The sequence below is a fragment of the Chenopodium album genome, chromosome 21, assembly GCF_948465745.1.
Source record: "Chenopodium album chromosome 21, dcCheAlbu1.1, whole genome shotgun sequence".
NCBI lineage: Eukaryota > Viridiplantae > Streptophyta > Magnoliopsida > Caryophyllales > Amaranthaceae > Chenopodium > Chenopodium album.
The window spans coordinates 12,246,157-12,269,487 of NC_137854.1; the positions used below are offsets into that span (position 1 = coordinate 12,246,157).

Consider the following 23,331-nt stretch of genomic DNA (forward strand, 5'->3'; position numbering starts at 1 on the left):
ATTATAGCAAATAAATGATAATTACTTTGTAATAAAAAGGGGATAATTAATAGGGTAAAAGAGGGGGTTGGGGCTATGAAAATGAAAGAAATGTGGTTTTTGAGAAATGGAAAATAAACTTTAAAAGTGTACTACAGTGTTGTTGTTTTCTTAGGGCAGACTTGTGATCTTGTTTCAGAATGCCATTTTATCTCTTCATTTATGTTTTGTTACTATTCTCCCAAGAAAATTAATAAGGAGGAGGACAGAGAAGTTGAACTAATTGTCTAATTTGTACGAGAATAGTTAGTATGTATAATTATTTTGTTGACTAGGATTTAGTGGTTGTTATCTTGCAAAGTTATGACTTAAAAGTAAATACAAGTAATTTAAGGTATACAGCTGAGAGTAAGTATACTTTGTTGTATTCTTGATTGTCAATAAAAAAAAAAAAAAAAATTAAATTTTTTTTTAAAAAAAAAAAGTATACTTTGAAGTAATAATTCTTACAGGATTAGATAAGTAGTAACATTGATCGACACGTGATTTTGTGATATAAGAGAAGGAGAGTACCTAATCTTATACAAGTATTCTTATACCAATGTTAATTAGAAGTTTAGAACCAACTTTCACCTTATCTTCTACTGTATGATGTAGTAGAAGTATTAAGGATGATATTTCATTACATTTTTAAGCTAGATCATTAGTTGATTGTTTTAGTAGAATGAGCTTTATACTTTGTTTCAATTTGTAGAATGAGATTTACAAGACAATTGTATACTCATATTTTTCTGCCCAGCAATATTCAACAATTGACCTAGTGATAAGGGTTTGATCTCATAACTTGAAAACTATATACTTCAAAATCAATCTCCTTTACATTAGAAAAAAAAGTAAATTCTTACCATTTTAGCAATAAGTATTATACAGTTGTGTAAAAACTGTACACTAAAGAGTAATCACAATTTAGATTTACATTAATGCAAATTTAATTGTATTAGGGGAGTAGGGAGGTTGTGAGGGGACCAATCGGACCACTTGGTTTGTTTGCCATGCAAAAACAAGGAGATAGATGCAAATGTAGTTATTAGATCTAACACAGGACAAACGAGGGATTTAAACAATGATAAAGATGGGTATTTTCTTTCATTTTGGGCCGTTTGAGTTATTTTAAGATATCAAGGCAGCAGTGAAAACTTTTGGAAACCAGAATCTGGGCATAAGTTGTAAGGATATGGTCCAACCAAACTACGTAGTAGTTTTTTAATGTTAGGTTTTAAGAGTTTTAGGGTGTCAACTATATTCCAACTTCAATTTTTATATAACCATGAAATTTAATTTTGGACCAAAGATATGGTGTGGATACTGTGGAATGTGGACCAAAGGTATGTTTTTTAAGGAAGATTGACAAGAATAATTCTAAATTTAATATATAAATAATTTTAATATATTTGTTAATTAAAAAAGATCTAATAAGCCGTCAAAAAAAAAAAAAAGATCTAATAAAAGATGATTTATTTTATGTCACTTTTCTATTACCTAAGAGACTAAACTACGATTTAAGAAATCATTTTTATAGATGTCAACTAGTTTAGTTGGTAAAGTCTTATGGTTGTTTCTCAAAACCCAAGATCAAATCCCTTTATGGGGAACATTAATTATTACATACTACTATTGGTTGTGAGTTTGTGACAGGTGTGATATATGAAACATGTAGTAAAAAGAAATACTATGGACTGGATCTCTTCAACTTATTTCACATCAAGCCCCGGAAATGGACTTGTTAAACAATGACTAGAGCAACCAGACATACCAGATCAAGCCAGAGACATTTGGACCAGATTAGACCATATCTTAAAATATTCAAACCTAATCATCTTATTTCAGGTAAAAAAAAATATGTAGATATTATTACATACTTACTCATCTAATTACTCCTCTAGTAGTGGTAAGAATTGTACCTTTCAACCTTAAGGTTGGGGGTTCAATCCCCACTAGTGGCACTTTGAGGGTGGGGGATCCCATACCCTTCCTCCCTCACTCTCAAAGTGTCTGACCCGTAAATACCGGACTAAAAAATCGTAAAGATTGAGGTTTGGTCAGGATTCTCCATACCATAAAAATTACTCCTCTAGTAGGTTAGTCTCACTTTATACCAATAAAAAATAACTACTCCGTAAGACCGTAACACATTAACTACATCACAGTTGAGAAAAATTAAAAGTAAATAAAGAAAACTAAAGAAAAAAGTAAACAAAAGTTGGTGTAGTAAATGCAATGTATCGAAGGCTACAAAAGAAAATTAGGCGCAACAGATGGAGGTACTACTAACTAGGACCACGTACGGTTGTTACTATACAAAACGGCATGGCATCGGCGTATGGAAGACGGCCACTGTCACAGGCACAGCCCACACTATTGTCTACTGCTTGCTTAGCAGGCCTATGCTCGTTGACATGTCTTTTTCTTGTCATTTACTTTCCTAAGTTTACATTAACAACTACTCCTCATTCATGTACCTTCTTATTTTGCTTACTTCTTTTTTTACTTGCCCATTTTGATTGTTTTGTGTTGTACTAGATTTTACCTCTTTCTTTACCTTTTAGGGCTGGATTTTGTATTTACCACATAATTGGCTAATTGCACATGAAATGCTTAGTGTTTATAGTTAGCTTAAGCTTGGTTTTGATAGGTGGATTTGAAGATTAGTCATTTCTTTACTTATGGTTATGTGGTTAAGAATTTTGATTTGCATCCTCTCTTGTTGCTAACATGGTTGTGTCAAATAAAAGTTTGTCTAGTTTGTCAATCATGCAATATAGATCTTTGAACAATCATTAATTAGTCATAAAAGTGACGGGTGAAAAGTTTCTTTTTTTTTTTTTTTTTCTCAAAAAAAAAGAAAAGTTTCTTTTTTCTGCTGTGTGCTGATTGACTTTATTTGTTGATCATTAAAATGATCCTGGATTTCGTTGAATAGTCATCAATTTCTCTGCTCATTGAACAATCAATTTCGAGTGAGATAAACAACTTTGCACTCTGCAATCATTCTGTAGGAGAAAGTAATTAGCTTTAGCGATTTGAGGCAGTTGTGCGTATTTTCCAAAATCTTTTATCGTATGCTGTTGAATGTTAGTTATTCGCTATGTCTTGATTATCCTATACTACAATGAATATTATGATCCTATTAGTTAATCTATGTATCTAAGAAACATAAATGACATCTAGCTAGGTCGGTTGTGACCAATTCATTGCATAGATTCAACTATAAGGTGCCCATTTCATATTCATGTGGTTAAGACTCCTATCAATATCTTTTACAAATAAGATACATTAATACAAATTTCCTTGTTGTGATTCATTTGATCAATCAATGTTTTAAAGTTTCTATATATATTAGTATTAAGTAGTAAATTGTAGGTGAACTCTGTATAGTAACAGTACTCTAGTCTTAGGATGTATCATGACATTAGTTCAAATGACTTGAAACCAGCAAAAATGATGAATCCCTTTTATATCCTACCAACACAAGCGCCGAACGGCCCAAGACTCATCATCCTTTGCCTTGTTTTGCCTGCTAGAGGATTGAGAAAAGCTCGTTATACTAGTACTTTTTACCATGCAAAAGGCAATTTGTAAGCAAGAATTGAATGGCTTATGCCCTATTTCACAATATGAACTATAAACCACAGGTGGAGGAATAGCCAAGTATCCATGTTTTATCACAGATTTATGGGACAAAAAGATTGTCAGACAATACCTACTGATAATTATGGTACAATCCAACTAAACTAAGCTGCATGGATTTTGTAATTACAACTAACAGCTACGGACGACATGTGAATCATGATGTAAGGAATTTCCATAGCTTCTTTCCCACTGAGGCTTGACCTGGATGATCATCTTCATCGCCATCATCGTCGTCGTCGTCATCATCATCCATATCACCATCACTGCCATACTCATCTTCGTCATCTTCGTTCTCATTGACCATGCTTCTGCTATCTTCTTCTACATTTTCTGAAGTTCCATTGACCTCATTCAACAATGTATCTTCAGCTGTCTTTTCTTCTACATTCTCAGCCGGTTTTGCAGCATTGACATGATTTTCAGCAACATTGATCGCTGCATTACACTGCATTGAAAAATATATATGAGCATATAAGACTGGCTACACGTGTCGGTCAAATTGAGCAACAAGAATAATATCCTCACCGTATAAGATGAAAACTCAACACTTTTAGTGGTTGAAACTTGCACAAAATGCAATCTTCTGTCACTCTCAGCAGCAACATCCAATGATTGAGCAGGTGTTTCATCACGGTTTTGCTCTGCTTGGTCGGCGTCTTTATGGCTAACCACATCATCATTATCAGGTTTACCACTTGAGGCTGGACTGTTTGATGTTACACACATGTCAGAATCAAAATGCAATCTAAAAAGTGAAGCTACTAATCACTACAAGAACAGTGATACAGTACCACTGGCTACTTCCAGTTTGCATATGTATAATTTTATCATGAAACCTACAGTAACATGTCAAACTGCAGCCGATGACAGGCTTTCAAATGTTTACATACCTAGAATAAAAAAGAAAACCCCTATTAAGGCTTCCAAATGTTAACTTCAGATAAGAGTTAATAAGGACTACCCAAGTTCAATTTAAAACGAAAACAAGGTCTAAGAGTTCATATAATTACCAAGCTAAGTTTGGTCTAGTGGGAACTGGGAAGATTGCACCTTCAACCTTGAGCTTGGGGATTCAATCCCCACTAGAGGCACTATGAGGGTTGGGATCCCTTACCCTTCCCTCACTTTCAAAATGTCTAACCTACAAATACTCGACCAATATAATTGTGAAGGTTAAGGTCTCTGGTTAGGGTCCTTTTATAAGTGAGAATCAAGTAAAAATAATGCACCCTATGAGAAAAAAGATGAGAAACTTCCGTCAAATAAAAAATATAAAGGGGGGGGGGGGGGGGGAGGGGGTGGGGGCTCGCCTATCAATAAATTAAACGGCAAATCTTAATAGATATGCATATTGAAAGCAACTTTTGCACCGTGCAATTGCTCGAATTTGAATTAAAAAAAAACTACCATCTTTTTACAAGTTCTTACATCCTTTTCTTTATGTTTTAGCACTATTCACAAACTCCGCTTTGACCATCGCAAGTAATAATGTACATATGTAAAAAAAAATATAGCCAAGCTTGTCTTGTTGGATTCATCTCAGCATGTATTATCAAAATATCAAATCATTCTAATTTATTAGTTTTTACTAATTCAGAATTAGAGATATACATGCTCAAAGTTTCACATTGGCACAAAGTAACAAAAATCTGTTGAGAACATCATTAAACAAAGGTTGCAATATAAAACTGCATACTAAATCATAATAGCACATTTGAGGTTGCAGAATCCAGATAAAGGCTGGAAAAATTGTTTGGTTTCATGAGATTAATTCTATCAATCAATCAATCTTTCTTTCATGAGACTTGTTATTTTACCAAAAGAATATCTATAAACAAGCATTTTAACCAATTGGTTGTCAGTGTAGTGGTGATTGGGACTACACTTGGTAGGGAGGACTCGTGTTCGATCCCCCTGCAACAACAATTGGGAGGGAACTGGAATCTAACCACCCAGAACTGATCCCCGAATCCGGATTAGCCCAAAGGGTGAATCGGATGGAACACACACACACACACAAAAAACACCAAGCATTTTAAAAGGCAATAGTTTGTTTGGTACTGATAAAATAGGGGTATATACTCTATATAACTGTTGAAAGAAATATCCAATTTTCTGTTTTATTTATTCATAAAATAGATAACACGAAACCAAAAAAAAAGTATACTTGAGCCACCCCCTCATTGATTCATTGCTGATTGAAAGGTCATCAACTCACTCCCCTCACCTAAAGTATACATATGTTTCTCAATATTAAATATAAAATTCTCTTCCCATATGTCTACACAACTCTTGGGAATTTACTTTTCAATGACAAGATTCTTCAACACAAATCAAATAGAAAAGATAGCAATGATATATACCCAAAAAGTCTTAAACCAGTCACTTGTTCATCTATTTGGGAAAAAAAAAGAAAAGATAGGAAAAAGGCGAGCTTTGCTGCGATAGAGATATTTTTACGCTAGAATCTATGTCATACTTTTTCAAGGGCTTTCTTGAAATTACACTCATATGTAAGATTGACATTAATCCCTGGATAGAAGGAATATTAAACTTCAAAGACAGATATTGGAACAAGAAGGTTGCACTACTTAACATCATCACAGGTTTAAACAAGAATCCAGTTGTCAGTTGCTTGCAAAGGAAACAAAAAGTGATAAAGGCTTACACTGCATGACGCCTAAGATTGTATCTCCTTTGACCAGGAGTGGGTAAAGCAGAGTCAACCATTTGTCGCCTCTTCCGCCGACCACCAGTTGTCACACTATCAGCATTTCCCTCACTATGTTCAACATCCTGCTCACTTTCAGTCACTTTAGAAGCCTGAGAGCGACTGCGCTTACGAGCACTGGTAGAATGTGTCATGTCAGCATGAAGAATCTTTCCTTCGTTGTTCACATTTGCAGCCACAGAATCATTTTGCTTCACCTCCATCTTTCCTACTGAGCTATCCTTTAATATAGCCTTCGCTTCTTCAACCACTTCTTTAACAGAATGTGTCCTTCGTACTCCAGGACCACGCTGCCTCCCAGGTGTTTTGCGCTGTCCGTTCTTTAAACCAGATTTCTCAGGTTTCGAAATGTCTTGCACTTCACTGCCATTATCAAACTCGTCAACTGTCTGAGAAATTTCAACGTTATCATCTCTAACATCAGATTGGGAAATATTCATGGCATCGTATACTTTTGCAGCTGCTGGACCCAAATCTTCAACAGAAGAAGTTCCAGCCCTCACATTTACTTCATCAGTAGAAATTTGTTCCCTCACATGCTCATTTGCTTGCATATGTGTAGCAGATTGTGAGGTTTCTTCCATAACATGATTATCAGAATGTTGAATTCCCTTTTTAGGAGATAAATTATAAAATATTGAAGCACACTTCCGGAGCACACTCATCTGCCCACCTAAAAGGGGAGGAGACTCTGCTTTTTTTAAATCTCTAATAGAAGCATGTTCATCCTTAGCATCTTTCTGATCATCACGAGAAGGCCTTGGGATATGAGAAGACTCCTCCACAGTTGGTAGCTGCATATTACCACTAAGAAATGCTTGAGCAGAATCTCCACAGCTTTTGCAACATCTGATCTTCTCAATTATAGAGCCAAAAAGTACCCTCTCACTGACCAACTGTTCTCTCTGTTTCTTCAGCTTTTTACTAAGATCATCAAGAGCCTTAATATCCTTAGATATCTCAATACGAGTTTCTTCAAACTGTTTTTTGTTCAATTCCAGTTCCTCTTTTTCCTTCTCCATGCGACGCCACTCAATTTCCATTTCTCTCTTATTTTTCTCAGCATCTTCCTTTAAAAGCTTCAGATTACTCATATCTCTCACCCTCGTTTCTTCCAAAGCTCTCTCCTTTCCTTCCATTACCTTCTCCCACTCTTCCCTTCTTTTCTGCAAGTCATTATAAAGATCCTGTTTCTGCTGCTCAAAATCTTGATACATGAGAGCCTCCTGATTTTTAGCATCTTCAACTAACATTGACCTCTCTTGTTTCATCGTAGCTTCAAATGATTCAATCTGTAATTTAATGCTCTCTGACTCCAAACGCAGACGTTCCTCATTCTCAGCTCTTTCCCTTTTCAATCTCTCTTCTTCTGAGTTTCGTAACTTTTCAAAATTTGCTTTCTTTTCAGCTAGCGTTTCAAGCTCATTATCCACAATAGATCGTTTCTCATCCAAAGCCTCCCAATCTTTCTCGAACTTCTCCCTTTCAAGCTTCAAATCCGCAGCTTCCTTCTCTATGAGCTCACTCTGACGCCTCACATTGTCTATCTCCTGCTTTAAACTTGACTGCAAGCGAAGATACTCTAACCTTTCTCTCTCTGCATCTTCCAAAAATTTTCGTTCTTCCTCAATATGCAGTTCCTGTTCCCTTGTGTTGATTCTCAACATTTCAATGTCCTTTCTTAAAATTTCCAAATTCTCTTTCTCGGCAATAACTTGTTTCTTCTCTGTCTCCAGACTTTTGGCTTCAGCTTTTAGACATTTTTCTTGTCCCTTCAAATCTTTATTCTTTACTTCGATGTCTTTTTCTTTATCTTTCAACCTCTCAGCCTTCTTCTCCAAAGCTTGTTCTCGCTTACCAAGCTTCTGCTCAAGGTGATTGATTTCACTTTCCTTTTGATCCAATGTCTCCTTTCTGTTCTTTATTTCCTCTTCAAGAGCTGATTCTTTTTGTTTTATCTCTAGCTCAAATTCATGCATTTTGTTATTTAGCATAACCTTATGCTCACTAATAAGCTTCTCTAATTCAACCTGTGACACAAAAAAGACAATGACAAAATTTCAAGGATCTGGCCCATAAACTAGCATAATTATTGAACATGCCTCAAAATTAAAATTACAAGTTTCAGATGTATCCATTCTATCAACAAAAGCAAGCATCACAAATGAATTGGACAGAGTCTCTTATCACAATATCCCCATATTCCCCACTACAAATCTTCCAATAATTTGCATATTATATGTGTGGAACAGTATTCCATTTTATGTACGGATAAACCCAAAAATCTGGAGAGCAACACTTCTGAACAATACACATAAGTTTCTGTGCAAAACTTAATTACAGGTCTTTAAATAGTACATAGCTAAGTAACCTCTGTGAAAGGCACAAGTTTGCAATCTCATAACACTGTGACACTCCAGAAAAATGCCCCTACCGTTGCAAGGAAACAATTATACTCCAACGAGGTGGCTATAACAAAACGGGCAAGATTGCGATTTCTATGGAAAAGAATAACTTCTGAATTTGTTAGTGAAGCAGAAAATAGAATTAAGAAATTTAAGTGTGATTTCTGTGGTTAGAAGCATCTGGGAGAAATAAAAAGGTGTTATTTTCATAGATATCAGGTATGAAACCTGTGGCAGAGAAGAATGTACAAGGATAACTGTTTAGATGAAAGAAAGAATGGGAATTGCCCTCAAAACTTCAAAAGTAAGCAGTTTTACCCCAAGCAATATAAGAGAGGCCATTAAAAAAAAATGACAATTTATCAGACATGCAAAGTTCCCTACTTCAAATGTATACAAAAATTTAATGAACGAGTATTTCTCCTGGGGACTTCATTGGAAATGGATATTATAAAGCAACCAAGATGATAATACAAAATCCACCATTAGAAGTTACAACTTACATTTTCTCTTGCATTTAGCCTTTGTTCCTCTTCTTGCAGCTGTTTTTCCTTTGCTTCCAATTTGCATTTTAGAGCTTCAGCTTTCTGCAATAATGCAGAAGATGAAAATGAAAATTTGAGGATGTCAGGCGAATACAAATATGAATAATGATGATGAAATCCACCTTCTCCTTCATATCCAACTCGGCTGATTTATTCTTTACATCATTTTCTACTTTTTTCAAAGTTTCATTGGCCAAGTCAATCTTTTTTTGCAACTCCTCAAAGTTTGACTCCTTAACTTTGCTAGAGATATCAATTTCATGCAATTTTTCTTCCCTCTCATTAAGGATTCTCCGACTCTCACACAGCCTTTGTTCCCCTTCTTGCAGTTTCTTCTCCCACTCAAGCATATCTTCCTTCTGCTTCCGAAAGTGTAACTCATGGGATTCTCGCCTGAAAAGTTTCATAAATTTTTTTTTTTTAAAAAAAAAGTATCAACATGGACAGGAAGACACAAACCCATCTGGGTGAACTAAAAAAAAAAAAAATCAATTCAAAGCATACACCATCCATTTATTAAACTGCATACTCTTGAGTTAACGATAATTGCTCTCTCTGAAGAATGTTTTCACGAACTTCCAAGTCTTGAAGCTTTCTGTTTAGCTCAGAATTCTTTCTATCTGACTCAGCCAGCTTAGCATCCACTGAGCGAGATCTTTTCTCAACATCCAAATTCAGTATTTGAAGTTCCTCCATACGAGCATTTAAATCAGCCACAGTAGTCTCAGATGTAGCTTTGCCTTTTGCAAGTTCTTCATTCATATCACGCAAAGCTCTCTGAAGCTGGATTAGAAATTAGACAATTGCAGGCCACCAATGTTAGATGCATGATGCAAAAAATTATAATGATGTGAAAAGAGGGTAAAATAAGCTATAAGCTTACAATACACTATGAAAATTAAAATTACAGATTTCACTTGGTCACATTGGTTCTCCATTTGAACTAATAGCTGTCTAACTACAAACATAATCCATCAGAAAGATCCATAAACTAGTATACATATCTTTGGGCAATGTACAACTTCAACCAAGAAAATTAAAACGTCTACTACTTACATACAAGAAAGAGGTAGAGATAAATAAAGGTAGAACATACATCAAGCAAAGACCGTCTTTCAACTTGTAAAGCCTTCTTTAAATTTTCCTCTCGCTTCTCAGCTTCGGAAACAGCAATCAGATGAGCACCCCGTTCGCGCTTAAGAATCTCCACAGCTTCGGAAACTTCATGCCCTAATTCTTCGGTTTTGGAAATTAAATCTTTTTTCTCCAAGAGCAAAAGCCCCATGTTGTATTGGTAGTCAAAAAGCTATTCACAAAAAGTAAAACAAATTAGAAGAGACATTCACACCAAGAATAACACGCCTTCACTAACAGATAGCAAAACAATGACATAATATTTGACCATTATATGCCAAACGTTAAATCAAAAGTATGATGCATTGCTGTCCTAGGTTCTTTCTAAGGTGATTGGGCTTTTTTTTTTTTTTTTTTTTGAGGTGCTAATATCTTTTTCAATTTGTTTTCTTCATCAACTAAATAATAAAATATCAGAAGGTAAAAAATGCATCATTTTTCTGTTTAAATTTTACTTTTTAGTGTTGATTATTTATGATTTTAAAGTTAGTTTTCCTAATTATTCCGTTGTTGAGAATAAATAGAAAATAGTATATAATTACTACGTTTCAAATCAAAATTATAATTTCTTCTCAAACAACATAGAGGATTTAAAATTATGGACTTAGGATTCTTGTTATTTTCAAATAAATTATACGGCATTGAATGTCACAATTAGAAATCAGGTACGGAGTAATTACCATGAAGAATTTGATGTATCCAAACACTACCTTAAACTTCGTATAACAATAAATGTCATATTGTAAATTGTCATTGGATTTACCTCAATGAAGGTTTCCCATATCAACGTCTCATTTTTCACTAACACATAATTAAACATATTTATGGCAATGTGGTGAAAGTGAAACAACTCTTGATAAAAGTACTCGTAGTTTCAAAAATAGCCACCTTTGTCCCCTTCTAAGATGAATTCCAAACTCGATTAATTTGTTGGATAGAGGATACACAATACACATCAAGAAAACCAAAAGCAATACTAAATCACTTTCAAAATGCTACCAAGTACACCACATTTGCCTGTCATGATTATGCACTGAGTTACAATACAAAAATGTAATACTTTCTACATTTTGATAGATATTCACTTAATCTTATCAGTTATCACTTATACATCCTGCCTTAGCCTCCAAGCATTGGCAACAACAGGGTTACTCTCGTATCGTATATTCCTATGGGCGTAGACCACCAGTAGTTTGTTATAGTTATCCATTCATTCAAACACAGTGAATGCTTCATCAACAAGCACAAGTTCAAAACTACAAGCATAAATAACCAAATACCCAGCACTAACAATGCTAATTATTAGCTCATAATGGAGATAAAGCACCAAAAATCAACAAGTTTCAACAAAACCCCAGAAATTCAAAACCAATAATCAAACTTCAAAACACTTAAATACCCAACAAAAATCAACATTCATCAAATTAAAAAATCAACAAAATCAGAAAATCTAAACCAACAAATAAAATTAAAAACATAAATAAACCTCTTTTTCAAGGCGAGAAATCTTGTCAAGCATAGCTTGATGATCCTTCCTCTCCAAAGCAGACTCATCCAACAAACCCACTTCCTTAAACCTCCTCCAATCCTCCATATGACACCCATCAAACTCGACACTTTCCTGCGCCGCAAGCGAATTCGTCGGCGGAGGCGCATCCAAGAACGACGTCGTTTTCCCAGTAAAAGAAGGGTTAAAAGAAGGGGTTTGAAGGTGTCTTGGCTCTGTTCTTGGTGTCGATGTTGACGGCGTCCATGGCGCCTTACGTTGAGGAGTGAACATTGGGGGAAATTGTTTTAGGGTTTTATTTTGTATTGGGATTCAAATAAAACCCAAATTTAATTTCTGGGAAAATTGCAGAAATTTGTTGAAGTGATTTGAATTTGAATAAGAGAGAGAAAGTTGACGGCGATTAAGGGTGGGTTTTAACGGCTAGCCGGTGGTAGTTGTGCAGTGATGAAGTGTGGAGAGAGATGAGTGACCGAGTGTTCAGAATGATTTTGAATCAGGAGGGTTTTTTTTGTTTAATATTTTGCTCGTGAAAATGAAGCTGTTTTTTTTAAAAAAAAAAATTATTTTTTTTAAGGCAGGTAAAGGATTAGTCGAATACTCGAATTTGATCATAGGACCTCCTATCCAATGAATCTGATCATCTAATAACGTTCCATATTTTAATCAACTAAACTATGAATTCATGGAGTAGTTATATTTATTAAATTAAATTAATAAGAACATGTTTTTCCGCATTTTTTTTGTGAGCAAAGAGAGATCGAAATCCAAAGAAAAAAGATATATGCATCCCATAAAAAGCTAAAAATGAAAAGAATTGACAATAAACAAAAGTTATTACACCGATCTACTCGTGAATTGTCGATAAATTCCAAACTTAATACTAAAAAGGAAGTATAGAAAAAGCTCATATGCAGACAATGCAGTCCTTAGGTTGCATATAGCATTACTCATCTAAGAATATAGTATGAAATATTACTTTTGTACTTGTATATAACTTCTAGATGTGTACTAGATATAGAAAAACTTGCATGCATAATGCATTGTTCCATAATTTCATCTCATTGTATGTACTCCCTCCGTTTTTAAATATTTACTCCATTTCTCTAAGTGCGGAATTTTAGGAGAAATTGGATAGTGTAATAAAATATGAAGATAGTGGGGTATTTGAGAAAATAAAAAAATGTAAAAAGCAAAAGTAGTAGAAGAATAAGAGGAGAGAGAGTAATATGTAGGGTCCACTAAGTGTGAGAATTGAATTAAATATTGTAAAAGCTTTCCAAAAAAGAAAATGGAGCAAGTATTTAAAAACTGCCGGAAAAGGAAAGTGGAGCAAGTATTTAAAAACAGAGGGAGTAATACTCGTATTAGGCAATGTTCTCTTCACTTTATTTAGATAATATCGAATTCAATAAAAATAATTTTTATCAATAAAATTAGTGTCTCTAAAGATCAAATATAATAGAGAATCAAAAATTTAATTTAATTAAATTTTTAAATAAGCTGTTTAATTAAATACCTTGTTATGAAAAACTTGGAGAAATAAAAGCTTGATCATGAATTTGTTTTCTCCTTTTCATTTTAGTTGACAGAAGTCTTTAATTGTGCTCGTTGGTGCATAATATAATAGTTGATACTTTAATATTTCAAAAAAAAAATTTGATACTTTAAAATCACAAATAAGCAAAAACAATGCAAAATAAATAAAAAAAACAAGTATTAGTTAAATACAGACCAATCTAACTAAACCTAAATCCTAAATGGCTACGGTTTTTACTCTCAAGTATAATGTAAAAATCAAAAATACTTCTTATAGAGCATATGCATAGTGTCAAAATCAAAATATTTCAAATAGAAACAAAGGAAAATATACGAAGCATTAAAACTTATATCTTGCAGGAACAAGTTTATCTGTTATTGAATTAAAAATCTGTCTTTAAATTACACAGCATACAATCATGTCCATCACAACGGTTCAATACTATCTGGTCCTCCTGAACAGATGAGAGAAAAAAAAATGAGAAAGAAGGCTCAACTCTTTAGTCCTCATAGCCATCTTCAAGCATTATGCAGCAATCATCTCACAGATAACCGTACGATTCAACTGATGGGATCAAAGTCCTTTCAAATATGTGTCTACTCATGTCTGTCAAAAAGCTGGTTTCGAAAAGAAACAGCACTCCACCAAATTGTCTATATGCTTATACTTACATAAACATGGTTCAGAATACAGCTGCTCATTTCCTAGATTTAAATATGGCATCTTTGTAGTATTTGAGTTCAAGTATGCTCTCTCTGATATCATCCAAAGCCCTGTGTTTCTGCTCCTTTGAAGGTGCCTTTCTGTGAGCTGGACAAGCAAAAGACACCGTAAGAACAAATTGTATTACAAAGACCAAATTGTTAATGATTAACCTGAGTTGTTGTCCACAACATAATTATAAGTACCCTAGATCCTGTATATTGTGGGTCAAATCATGATTTGACACATTAAAAACATAGGCTGCTCAGTAGTTAGTTAATGCCAACAGTGAATCTACTGCCAGTGGCACCGCTTATCAATGATGGGCCTGTGACACTACTACAACTAGCCCCCGCACCTCTTTACCTCTTAGGCACTTCTTATCAATGATGGGGATGTGAACCTACAGTTAGCCCCCATGCCTATTTCCCTCTGTATTTTATTGTGTCAGCTGATTTGATTTCCTTTCAAAAAAAAAAAAAAAAAAAAAAAAAGAGAGAGAGAGAGAGAGAGAGAGAAAAGAAAAAGAAAGAAAATTGGTTTGATTTTGGGTAGATTAAGCTACATCTCTCCCTCTCCAGCAAATCACAAGTTAAGTCATCAGGCTTTGAATGCCTAAATGATATCCTTATTGTATTCCGCAATACAGAGTTAATTAGTAAAGTGGCCTAGAATCTAGAGCTACATACAATGATGTTTAGAAGGATTTGTTAAGTGGATCAAGGTAATTACAAAATTACCTCCCTCTTTTATAAACACTATCCTGTCAAAATTGGAGAGCTTTAGAGGAATATTGAAGCTTCACCTACACCCTCCCTTCCTCCTCTTTCCCTCCCCTTCATTTCTCTTCTATCTTGCTATCCAAAGTAAAAGCTTCTTTCTGGTAAAAAGATCAGAATTGATCTTCCCAGAAGGTATGTATTGTGTACTCAAACTACATATAACCCGTACAAATGGTATATTAGGAAACTGAGGCTACTTCTCTTTTTAAAATGGTTACAATTTTGGGTTTACAAATTTATCTTTTCCCTTCAAAGGAAAATGACTGCAAGGCAATTTGATACCAGCACCCAGATAAAACGAAATTACAAGAACATGTTAGTACGGGATCCCAAACCACCATGTACAAATATTAGTTTACTGCAAAAGATGAGCAATTTATTTGAAAATGCAAAGGAAAATTTACCTTTAGGATACCACCGAACGCATAAGGCCTTCACACTGCTAACGTCTACAAGGACATGAGAAAACATACTTGCCAAGTCTGGCATATATTTCTGCAAAGAGAATCAGGTTAGTATGGAAGATGTTTGTAATAAAAAAAAGCCAAGAAATTTGAAAGAAAAATGTGTGCTACAAATGTTATTTAGAAGTAATATATAGACTCTAATGGATACAAACACAGTAAAATGCTCGTCTAAAATACACACAGACACATACACATACACATACATCTCCAAACCTACATGAACTGAAAACTTTGAGCATAGAAAGAAGTATGATTTCTGATGATTCTCCAAAGAGTACCAGAAACACAATGGTATAAATTGGGAGACATATAACAATCATCTCCAATGAATGCAGTATGCTAGGTCTAATATCTAGTCACTACTTACTATCAAAATTCTTATACTACGTAAAATTTCCTAGCTTTTTAAAAAAGATGTTATGCAAGGGTTAACCTGGTATCCTGTGACTACTTATGTCATTATTATCCTGGTTCAAGAGCCACTATATTTGCTATATTCACTCTCAATGTCAAGGTTGGTGGTTACCCTCAGTCGGATTGACAGATTCAACTCAATATCTAGGCTCAAATTATTCTACCCTTAATTTAATTTTGTTCCTTGTCAGATGGGAAATTTAAGTCAAATCCATAAAATAATAACCATGTGTTGTGTAACTAACTAAATCACGATCAGACATTCAGTGGATACATAAAGACATACTCTATAATTCCCATCTACATTAAAAAATTACCATTGCATATTGATAACATTAACGGGAAAGACAATTAAGGAAAATAAAAAGAACCATGCTTAATCATTGATAATATATAGTTGATGATAAAAGGGATGGTAAAATAACATGTTTTATACTAATTCCTTATACAAACAGAGCAAGGTACAAGTGTTTACAGTAAAACCATATCAGAATACCTTGAGAAAAATAAAATCTGTATAAACTGAGTTTCCTGCAAGAAGGGGTGTATATGTACCAACATGTTTCTTGACAAATTCTATAACCTGCATAATTTGTAAAAAATCAACTATAAGCTTCAATAAGGAAATACATAATGCATATTGTGAACAATCAGAAGTAGTACAAACTTGCACTGTTTACTTTGTACAGCTCACCAAAATGTTTTTAACACATTCAATTTTTTTATTCTTAGGTATATTTCTGGTCATGGGATGATCTCATGAAATCTGTAAGCCTTCATACAATCTAACATGCAATGTTAGATTACTGATTACAAGACTAAAGATACCATAGCAAGAGCATGAAAAAACTAGTGGCATGAAATATACTTGTCAAAAAAAGCCCATATTTCGGTACTACTTTCCTAGGTAGAAATATAAATGATATAGCCATTCCTACTCTTTACACCTAAACTTTCAACGATTACTTCATATCTTGGTTTAAAGTAATAGACAAAGTCCTTGCAAAATAAAATTCTCGTATTAATTACTAACATTCAAAAGAAGAAGACCAGTTTTTTCATTCTAAATATTGTGAAGTTTTATGTATTCTCAGGAGTTTGATATACTCACATGAAATCCACTCCACTCCTCCCCCCCTTTTTTTTTTATAAAAAGACCAAACCACATTTTGATGGCTATGCATTGTTCCAACCCCACATATGGGTGAGGTAATTTCAGGAGAAGGGGGGCAATGGAGTTGGGAGAGTTTATCCAAAAAGCTTGTATGTATAGGGACAGTTTACATTTCCAAAAGAAAAAAAGTTATATCCAATGAACCGTCAGTCAAGTCACAATGCTTCCCAGTTCCAAAAGTGACTGTAATCATAATGTACTTGACCCAGTCTAAATATCCAAAGAAATAGCAGAAAAGAAGACAAAAAGAAACATGCTTTACACAATCGAATTTTAATCAAACCTGTTGCTCGGCTTCATGTTCAGTGACTGTACTCTCAAGAACCTTCTTTGTCAACCCTGAATTCAATTTTGTGTCAGTCAATAAGCCCAGCAAATCCAAGCGAGCATTTGAAGCAATATAACTAACTATAGTTGGAATGGAAAATACGATACCAAAAATGGACAAACAAAATGAGATATAATTGACACATAACGAATTGCAATAACATTTCATGCATTACAAGATGGCATATAGGATACAGCTTAAAGGATGAAGCCTATTGTACCACTAGCTGCATGGTGATCTTGACACCATTCGTTCATCTTGTCCAAACATTCCTGTGATTGATGGATAACAAATTCTGGTCCCTGCATAAGTGCATATAGAATCAAGAACAATGAGAAGAGTACATCTATATTCAAACATATTGTGCTGCATACTAAACATTTACATTAAGCAATAAGCCCATTTAAGTACCATAGAATCATAGACAAACTTCTACATGTGAAACTTTACATCTATCTATACCAAAAAGTAGTAATTCCTTGGAAGTTCTAACTAAAAACTTACAGATATTGTTAAGAGAAATCCGGATATGAGCAGATCAAAGTTCAATTAAATAAGTTTTGACAGCAGCCTATTATCTTGAATACTTCGTAAAATATGTAGTCTTTCATTTAGGGGCGGATGGAATACTAATTTATTAAGCAAATATCAATGAATGCATTAAGCACAGAATCGCGGTCCAGAATACAGAATAAGATATTATTAGCAACATTCAAAGAACAATAAAGGCAGGTGGCAACATCAGTTAAAACTTTAAAGTAAATCACATATTCTTGAAATTTGGTCAAAACAGCTAATTGAGGCCAGTATGTTAAACACAGGTTCTTCTAAAACCCCCCCATCCTACTAAATATAAAAAACGATAAACTAGACATTAGCAATATATAAGCCCAGGAGAGCTCTAAGTTTCCACCAAGGATCGATGCAAAAGCCCCTGACAGGCTAAAGCAACTACAAACTGAAGTTAAAAGAAAGACTTAATGAAGAAAAAGAATAAAGAAAAAAAAACCCACAACAATCGAGGCATATATCAAGGTATATAAGAGTACAATGTACAAGATGTTAGATTTTAAAGGCAATACTAAATCAGTCAAATATCATAGTCAATGTCCTGTTCATTGTAGCGAAGTAAAAAAGTACAAAACTATAAGGACCAAGAGTCCATGACTGCATAAAGAGAAAATCTTCTACGCAAAAATTCAAATATTTTGCAGCCTATGTTACCTCCGATCTTTTATATTTTTATTTCTTTTTATCTTCCTACTTACTATACCATGAAAAAGAGAGAGTAAGTGGAAAGTGAGTCTCTTTTTTTGACTTGTTATGCAGAAAAGAGAAATTTAAGTAGAGACAATATATAGTATAATGTGGATAATGTGGTGAAATAAGGATTAAGGAGGGATAAAAATGAATTTTTTTTTCCATAGAAGGAATAAAGCAAAAAGTAGGAAGATCAAAAAAGAACATATCTACACAAAAAGTAGGAAGGAAAAAAAAAAAAAGACAAGAGGGAGTATACAATAATTTTACAGTTTCACAACATAAAGCCTCCATGGTACAGCTAGAACTAGAAGTTTAGAACCCATAAAATGGTGCACTTCACAATAATGCATACAGAGTCACATTCTGACGCAACAAAGAAACAGCCCTACAAACCACAGACAGACAACAGCAACAGAGTTGTTGATTCAATAAAATATCTTTCACCATACAAGGAATCGAACCACAACAGAGGCTGTGTTGTTGTAAACTCCCAGTCACAAATTTATCCCAATTAAGAAGCAGAGAAGGAGAGGGACAACTATAATGCATACAACAATACCTCAACTCAAAAACAAAAAAAAAAAAAAAAAAAAAAATACTTGTAATAAAAATAAAAAATCGAACAGTTAAGCAGGAGCCAAGTACACAAACATACCAAACCACCACCCCCTCCCAAAAAAAAGCGAGATAGAGAGAGAGATGCCCAGCAAGTGGAGAAAAGCAGTTCTGATTATGCAAAAGATGCTACTTAACACAATAATATGAGAGAAAAGACAAACCAAAAAAGTCCTACCTCCACAGATTTAGACAAGTTGCCATCTGTTATGATACAAGCTATCTCTAATATTCGATCAACTTCAACATTTAAACCTGCATAGAAGCAAAGACAATAAAGTCGTGACATTTTGTTATTGGGGAGTGCTACTAAATTGAAATCCAACTTATGCTTATTTTAGGTCTTATTAAGTTGAAGTCTATAAATTGTCATTAGTACTGATCCCCGTAAAGTACACTGTCCAAAGCAATGTATATATATGATCAACGGCTCAACGCGCACCAAGGCGTTTCAGAGTTCCCTGCGCCTTGTTGAAGTGAACCACATATAATATACGATAAAAAAAAATTTGTGAAAAAATTCTCTTGCCTCAAGGGGGTGCGCCTCAATGCGCCTAGCGCCTTAGCTTCGCTTCATCAATATCACTTTGCCTAGACCACAAAAGGCGCATGACCCCTAACGCAGCGCGGTTTTTCAAATACTAGCTCAGAGAAAGACCTTTGCATTCTCAAGGAACTTGGAGTTGCTATTGCAAATAGTAAATGTAAAAGGAGATGTTGATGCACAGAGCCCTTTTTGACTTTTTGTTCTTCACTTTAGGCATTAGATGAAAGGCACTCTCTCCATCCCATTTTCCTCTTATTGCAAGTGTTTAAATAATGTTTCTAGTCTTTTCCCCATAAGCTATGATAACTTCAATAATGTTTCTAGTCTCTACTCCCTCAAACAATAATATATCCAGGTGTTAAGAAGTAATTGATAGTTCAGTATCATGTAAAAGCACTTTTCTTTTCACAGGTCTACTTCCTTTCTTTTCAAAATAATTTTCATAATCCCTTAAGAAAGTCTTTCTATCTTTCTATCTGTCAAAGATAAGCTTGCATAAATCTATCTACCCACGTCTGGGATATCATGAGATTCATATCATGCGCTGATTCTTAATTCTATTTAACATATCAATTAGTCATCTCCCATTGGTCATCATTCTAGTACTGAGTTTGCTAATAATTATGAGAGAGAGACTAGCCTATATGAGATACTGAAAGTTATCTACAAAGAGAGAAAACTCATTTCCTACAAAAAATTTCCATAATGTCTACAAGGACACAACAATTTCTCACGGTCTCACCTTCCAAATCCACTATAAAAACTAAAGGTATGTGCCCGTGTCTGGACTAGGGACTGAATAGTCTTGTGCTTGTCTACATTGTCTAGGTAATACTGGATAGCAGCTTTTTCAGTATTGCTTTACAATGAAATAAGCTTTTTATTTCCTTTTAATTAAGACCGGAACGATAAAATAATAACAACATTATTATCTCATTTTGCATAGATCAAATGGATCATGGTAAAGGAGACAGAAAATAGAAACAAAGAAACAGCACCTAGAAGGCTAGAAGATTTGGAGTTGGCAAAAGCTTCCTGTCCAGAAAACTGGCTACAATTTACTGTGGCATTAATCTTGAGCCTATATATCTTAAAATAATGAATATGAAACCCAGCATTATTCTTTCAGCTCTAAGTCCTTTTTTTAATTATATTTATGCAAAGGCTGTTTGTCAATTTAAACTTTTAGCAAACACCTACAAAGTTTTTTTTTGGAAAAGATATGACTGCATGCAGTTTGACAGAAATGAATAGGGGAGAGGAATTAAAGTTGAGACATATAATATGTCCTAAATCAATGCGTTCTTTGTGCAGCTTCCACACGGAAAGCAAGTTGGATGTACAAAGGCAGAGAGAAAAGTGAGAAACCAAGAAAGCTGCAAAGAAATAATTAGATGCGTCATGGAAGCTTACCAGTCATTTCTAAATCAATCCAGACAAGGGGTAATCTGTAATCTGATACTACACCTAAGTCATGTTCTTTGTTATTTCCATTGTCCACCACCAGCTTGTCATCTGCGCTTTTGCTTTTACTTTTACTTTTTTTACCACTATCCCCTGCATCATAATACATTTCATCAGCAACAAAATCCATATTATGCAATAGGTATAGCATATCACTTTTGTGGTTCTTACATCAGAAGCACTAAGGCCCTGTTATTTCAGACAATCTCACTTGCATATAAGACAATTTCAAACAAAAATAACTTTTTTTCCAGGCAAGTAAGAAAAAAAAAGTTCAGGGAAAAATAAAAGAATCTCAGATGAGTTAAGATAATATAAATCCATAAAAAAAAAAATATGTTAAATCAAAAAGAGTTTACCCTTTGCTAATTTTACAACAATATTAAAGACGTACTAGATGTGAGACAGCAATTGGCATTGATCTAAGCGATATCATTTAAGAAGATAAATCACCCTAATAGATATTCAGCCTCTATAGACAAGAAGAAACATTGCAATTAATTCATTAGCTCTACATTTTAGAAATTATACAAGACAGGCAGGGAGGAAAGATAAGTGTAGAAATTGAGAAAGATCAAGCAAAAGGAGAGTGAAAGATCAAGATATGACAAAGGAGAGGATGAGGAAGAGATAACACATACACGGAAAAGGAGGGACAGAAACAATTTAGAATATTAGCAAGAAAGAAAAGGTCATAGAAAGACAGGCTGCAAAGATGGCTTCGGGAACTTTCAGTAGACCTCAATTTTCAGCCATACAGCCAATCAAACACAAGATGAGTACACAGGACGATCCCTCGAATAAGCCATAGCTCATTTATATACGTAGAATCTGGAAGTCCATGAAACACCAGCTTAGTACTTCAGGAGCTATACAGACTCACTTTCTTGGAGCCATGCATATAACTTCAAGATAAACTAAGGGGGGAGAGAGGAGTATTATCTTTCATCATCTACAAGAAGACTTCATAAATTAAGAAACTTTACAGTTTTCATCAATGAAAGACAAAGACCATTATCACCACCACCAATCCTTTACGCGAACTGAACACTAGTTACAACCCTCATATAACCTCATGTTCAAGATGCGAGATATTTGGTCAGCCAAGACAAAGGTAATTGACCAAGGAGACATTACCTAATAACATTAATGTAGATAGACCCTTTAAGCTCATTCACCGAGTATCATGATCTCAGAAGTCTCAAACAGAAATGGAAGTTGATACCGTAAATGTTCTAGTAAAAACAACAAATCCCACTACCAATTAACTCTAATATAATTGACAAGAATCACAACCTTGAGCACAAATTTAGTAAAATTAATTACATGGAGACAAATGGGGGTATGCACAAACCGATCCAGACCTAAATTGGTCCGGGTTTAGACCGATTTTAGCAAATTGTATCACACAAGCCATAATCTTTGCTTTTCATGGTTCACCATTTTATACTAATACCAAGTATATCATTACAACTCACAAACAAGTAAATATTAAACCCTTTGTTTTACAATTAACCCCTATGAAATAATTAAAAAGCAAGTGCTTTCAAGAACAAGAAAAGCTACCTGCTTCGGAAACGCTAGCCGCAAGCAATTTAGAAGGATCCTCGCCATCATCAAGCGCTAAAACTGAGAAAGCATTTGCAACAAGGTCCATTTTGTAATGCTTTTTCAAGTGAACTGTTCTTCAATTTTACAAGAATTAAGTTAGGTTTACAATCAAATGTGGCATGAAACTAATAGTCCAACAAAATAAAACGTATATGAAATATGAGTAATAATTTTATGCACAATTAGTATTTATAATTGTATCAATTGCGAAGAAAAAGGTGTGCAGAATTGTAAGAAGCTAAATAAGTGAAATTCTTGGAGATGTAGAAGTGGGTTCACCTGCTACTATTTCCTCCTCAAAGAACCGGAGGTCGTTGATAGAGTGCTGGTTCCGACGGAGAGGTCGCCGGTGGTGGTGGAGGTGGACAGGTGGTGGTTTGAAGAAAGGATTAGTACTCTTGGTAACTTGTTAAGCGCAATTTTCCTTTTAATA

At 34.4% G+C, this 23,331-nt stretch overlaps 2 protein-coding genes across 3 annotated transcripts; both read right to left on the reverse strand.

The window, feature by feature from the left end:
* Window positions 1–3,611: 3,611 nt before the first annotated feature.
* On the reverse strand, window positions 3,612–12,438 carry LOC145601513 (nuclear matrix constituent protein 1-like). The gene is made up of 8 exons (XM_081657544.1): window positions 11,971–12,438; window positions 10,447–10,656; window positions 9,880–10,133; window positions 9,473–9,743; window positions 9,309–9,392; window positions 6,338–8,430; window positions 4,195–4,375; window positions 3,612–4,114 (listed from the first exon to the last, which is right to left on the reverse strand). The coding sequence occupies exons 1-8, from the start codon at window positions 12,262–12,264 to the stop codon at window positions 3,824–3,826; spliced, it is 3,678 nt and encodes a 1,225-aa protein (XP_081513670.1). The 5' UTR covers window positions 12,265–12,438; the 3' UTR covers window positions 3,612–3,823.
* Window positions 12,439–13,741: 1,303 nt separating this feature from the next.
* LOC145601235 (oligoribonuclease-like) lies at window positions 13,742–23,314 on the reverse strand. Of its 2 annotated transcripts, none has more exons than XM_081657207.1 (9): window positions 23,178–23,314; window positions 22,854–22,967; window positions 21,237–21,380; window positions 19,455–19,531; window positions 17,619–17,700; window positions 17,354–17,409; window positions 16,393–16,479; window positions 15,420–15,510; window positions 13,742–14,341 (listed from the first exon to the last, which is right to left on the reverse strand). In XM_081657207.1, the coding sequence occupies exons 2-9, from the start codon at window positions 22,942–22,944 to the stop codon at window positions 14,229–14,231; spliced, it is 741 nt and encodes a 246-aa protein (XP_081513333.1). In that variant the 5' UTR covers window positions 22,945–22,967; window positions 23,178–23,314; the 3' UTR covers window positions 13,742–14,228. The 2 variants fall into 2 exon arrangements, with proteins under 2 accessions (XP_081513333.1, XP_081513334.1); XM_081657208.1 differs by having other exon boundaries at window positions 22,854–22,972.
* Window positions 23,315–23,331: the final 17 nt, after the last annotated feature.